Source organism: Apis dorsata, unplaced genomic scaffold (assembly GCF_000469605.1).
Source record: "Apis dorsata unplaced genomic scaffold, Apis dorsata 1.3 scaffold_416, whole genome shotgun sequence".
NCBI classification, from domain to species: Eukaryota; Metazoa; Arthropoda; class Insecta; order Hymenoptera; family Apidae; genus Apis; species Apis dorsata.
Window position 1 is genome coordinate 708,040 of NW_006263671.1, and position 3,938 is coordinate 711,977.

The 3,938-nt window shown below is 20.8% G+C and overlaps 4 protein-coding genes across 6 annotated transcripts in view; 2 read left to right on the top strand and 2 right to left on the bottom strand.

The window, feature by feature from the left end:
• The window catches only part of LOC102675418 (transmembrane GTPase Marf), a 5,546-nt gene extending 4,336 nt beyond the window's left edge, over nucleotides 1-1,210 (bottom strand). For 2 of the 3 annotated variants that reach the window (XM_031512304.1, XM_031512302.1), the window contains exon 1: nucleotides 1,044-1,210. The gene's annotated coding sequence lies outside the window, so the exon portion shown is untranslated. Of the gene's footprint in view, nucleotides 1-493; nucleotides 573-1,043 lie in introns of all 3 variants that reach the window. The other variant, XM_031512303.1, reaches the window with a different exon arrangement.
• Nucleotides 1-3,938, bottom strand: part of LOC102674580 (COA8 family protein CG14806, mitochondrial) — a 23,107-nt gene that overhangs the window by 14,142 nt on the left and 5,027 nt on the right. The gene's annotated exons all lie outside the window — the stretch shown is intronic.
• LOC102678079 (probable 28S rRNA (cytosine-C(5))-methyltransferase) overlaps nucleotides 1,565-3,938 on the top strand; it is a 3,885-nt gene continuing 1,511 nt past the window's right edge. Inside the window, exons 1-3 of the mRNA XM_031512307.1 lie at nucleotides 1,565-1,839; nucleotides 2,041-2,308; nucleotides 3,627-3,883. Coding sequence (XP_031368167.1) covers nucleotides 1,714-1,839; nucleotides 2,041-2,308; nucleotides 3,627-3,883 — 651 coding nt within the window. The 5' untranslated portion in view covers nucleotides 1,565-1,713. The remainder of the gene's footprint in view (nucleotides 1,840-2,040; nucleotides 2,309-3,626; nucleotides 3,884-3,938) is intronic.
• LOC102675562 lies at nucleotides 2,357-2,895 on the top strand. The gene has a single exon (XM_031512312.1). It carries the CDS (start codon nucleotides 2,459-2,461, stop codon nucleotides 2,879-2,881), a length of 423 nt encoding a protein of 140 aa, XP_031368172.1. The 5' UTR covers nucleotides 2,357-2,458; the 3' UTR covers nucleotides 2,882-2,895.

A 3,938-nucleotide genomic window follows, 5' to 3' on the forward strand; every position in this document is an offset into this window, starting at 1 on the left:
AGATTATAAATATACATTTTATATGTAATTATATAAAATTAAATAAAATAAAGAAATTTAACAAACAAATGAATATATATATATATATATACATATATACATATAAAAACATATATTATTAACATATATATTAAGCATCATCATGTGGTATTTAGCTATTAAAATTAAATATAAAATAAAATAAAATAATAACTTATATTGCACAAAAAATTTTTTAAACAAATTTAATATATAAAAATAATACAATACAATACAATACATCAAAACACATCAAAATACTACATATTTTGATATTAAAATTTATAAGCTTCTAATAATAGAAGAGTTCATATCTTAAATTCTAAAATTATGCATAAAATACACATACACACACATATATATCTATATTTTATGCATATCTATCTTTGTATGATTAACTACATGATCTATATGAACTCTATTATATATAAGCACTATAAAATATGTATTAATATAATATATAAGGTAATAAAACCTTTTTATCTTTAGTCATTGAAATATCCTTTGCAATATAAATGAGATATAAGTTTCAAGTCTCCGTTAGTCCAAATGTTCTAAAACAATTTATTATCATATAATAAGTGTTTTATATTAAATTTATTAATATACAAAATTTATATATTTTGTAAAATATTCAAAGCAATAAGACTAATTGATTTTTCTAATTCATATATCTCAATATTTAAATAATTATACACATAAAATGATTTGTTTTCGTACTGAATGAGCTATTTAAAGTGTTACTTATCAATTGTGATATTTATAAATTATTCCTATTTTATATAGATGTTCCATACAAAAAGAATTGCAACAGATCTTTTTATTTCATATTTCATTTATGAAATAACAACACACATTGTTATATATATTAATGAAACAATAAATGTTAATTATTTGTTATTTAAATATTTGTATTTAAGAAAAATAAAGTTTTTTAATATAAAAAATAAAAATATAATTTTGATTATTCGCCGGAATCTAACCTAGAATAAAGTTTCATTTAGTCTAATAAATGATTATCTTACCGTTGGTAATTACAATCTTTTTAATATCATATTTTTAGTTGAATATAAATTTGATGGTATATAAAACAACAAATAACATTTCGAGATTACAAGTATCTAACGAATTAATGAATAGATCGCAATACATTACATTAAAATAGATTCACATATGAACTGATTAGAAGAGAACGAACACGTGACATTCAATAAATGAAAGCTTATTTTTAATTATCATTAATTTCTTCATAACCTTTTATTTATTTTGTAGAAAATTTTTTTATAATATTAGATATTTCGAACTTATTTTGATTGAAAAATTGTATATATTTTTTTTTAAATTTTATTAAAATTACTAAATTGATTTTGAATAAAGCGCCATACGAGATATTAATATTGAATTTATTTGCGATAAAATTGTCACAAATAGTTTAAAAAAATATATATTCATAAGATTAATTATTTATTCAATTAAATTTTGTTTTAAACTATGTTTTTTGATAAAAATAATTTTCTCTTTTTATGTGTACAACATATCCACTGATTTGTGCGCATTTTCTAATAGCATGGCGGACACGTTTTATTTTATATATACAAAGAACGTTTCTATAAAGAAGCCAATAATTAATTGAATAGTAAGTGATTGATATTACGTTTGATATTACATAGTACGCTACGATTTTAATGCGATAACATGCCTAAAGAATTTGTACATTCCATCAAAGTTCCAAGACTGTATAAGTCTGCTGCTAAAGTCATTCAGGAAGTTCGTGAAAAAGGTGGCAGTCTCAAATCATTGATTTATAATCAAAGACATCCTGTAAGTTTATTTTTATTAATAAAAAACAGAAAATTAAACCAAAATAAATTTATATCATATACATATATGTATATTAAAAATTCTTTAAATGATTATTCTTTATAATCGTATCATGATCAAATGATTTTTGAAAGAATGCATATCAAGATTTATTTATATCATTATTAAATAATTTTTCTTAATTTTTTTTCAACAATTTAGAATAAATCCGCAATATATTCCTTGTGTGTCAAAACGTTGCAAAAAGAAGGACAAATAGATAACCTAATAAATAAAACTAATTTATTAATGAATGAGCCTCGTTTCGATGCATGGTTAGCAAAAATCTTGATAACAGAATTACTTTGGGGCAAAAACGCCTTGAAAACTGACTGTAAACCTATTAAAACTATTCTTGCTTATGAACAAAAATTACGAGAAGAATTAAACAATATTGGTGTTGATGCATTTCCAACATCTCCTGAAACAGGTAAAATATATTATATTACTTATCAATGAATGCATATTATGTTTACAGAAATGGGCCATTCATGTACAAGGAAATTAATAGCCACATCTGATCTTAAATTTAAGATATATTAAATCACTTTTCTTCTAAAGGAATTTTGCATCTGGATTAATGGTTTTAATCATCCGTAACAACCGAATACTTACTAGTCGACATCCCAGAATAAAAAAATTTTTCTCTTATATGCATAAAAATCAACAAAAAATAAATCAAAAAGAAAATTCTTTTGATCAAAATAAAGATCAAATACCAGCTATGAGTTTCACAGATGTTTTGGGAAAATTATTCTTATATAGTATTGCCATGTTTACTCTTCCATTTGTTGCATTTTTTGGTGTACAACATGTTATGAAAGCTGAATTTCATGTAGATAGATTTATAACAAATTGCATTTCTGTGTTTGCTGCAGTGCTTACAGTAAATTTAATAATAGCTTGTTATATTTATCAGGCACTTCATGAACCTGATAATGGTTCCGAGGTTAAATCAATTGCAGAATCATCTAAAGATAATTTAAATGAAAAAATTGATTAGATATTAAATGAAATTTTAAATGTATAAAAAATAATGATTGTATTTATCTTATACAAAAAAGGCATACAATCTTAATCCATATTTATAAATTATTCATAAATTACTTGTTATTGTATAAAAAATAATTCAGAAAATAATTGAATGATTTTTCAGAAGAAGAACATAATATAATTAATTTTTTTATAGATGAACATATAAGAAAATCATATATTAATCGCATATATCTTTTAAATAAAATCATTTTTATATTGAAAAAAATAACAAGGATTGATTAATAAATTTAATAATTTCATTTAAAAAATTATGTGATTTTGATATAATTTCTATATATCTATCTACAAAAAAATTAATAAATATCATATTTATATCTTTTTTGAAATCATTCTATTTTTTTTTGAATTTTTTTTTTCTGTGCAAGTAATTTATGAGTTATTTGTAATTGTAGATTAAAATTGTATAGGATACCTTTTATTTCATATATAATATATTAATAACATATTAATATTTGATATTTGTAATAATTACGTATTAATAATTACATATAGTAAATGTAATTTATATTCTTATATTTTTTTATTATTATTGTACAAATATAATTATGCCAATATTGAATATAGTTCAATTCAATATGTATTTAACAATAAATAATTTAGTCATAAAGCACGAGTTTTCTTTTATATCCATTATAAAGTTAAATACCTTTATATAATTGTTAAAAAAAAAATCTCATTTTTTTCAGTAAAAGTAAAAAATGCAAGGTACGTTCGTATCAACACATTGTTAGTGACACTAAAAAAAGGAATATCTTATTTTCAAGAAGAAGGATGGTCTTTAATGCCAAAATGTTCGAATTATATTCAGCATTTAAATGTTGTAAAAAATTTAAAAAAGCCGAATTTTATTCAGGATTTTCATATATCGGAAATACTTGTTTTTCCACCTGATACAATTTTCTTTGATCATCCTGGCTATCAAAATGGAGAAATTATTTTACAAGATAAGGTAATTTTTATTAAAAAAAAAAAAAAAAAAGAAAAGTAATTAATAATAATTTTAT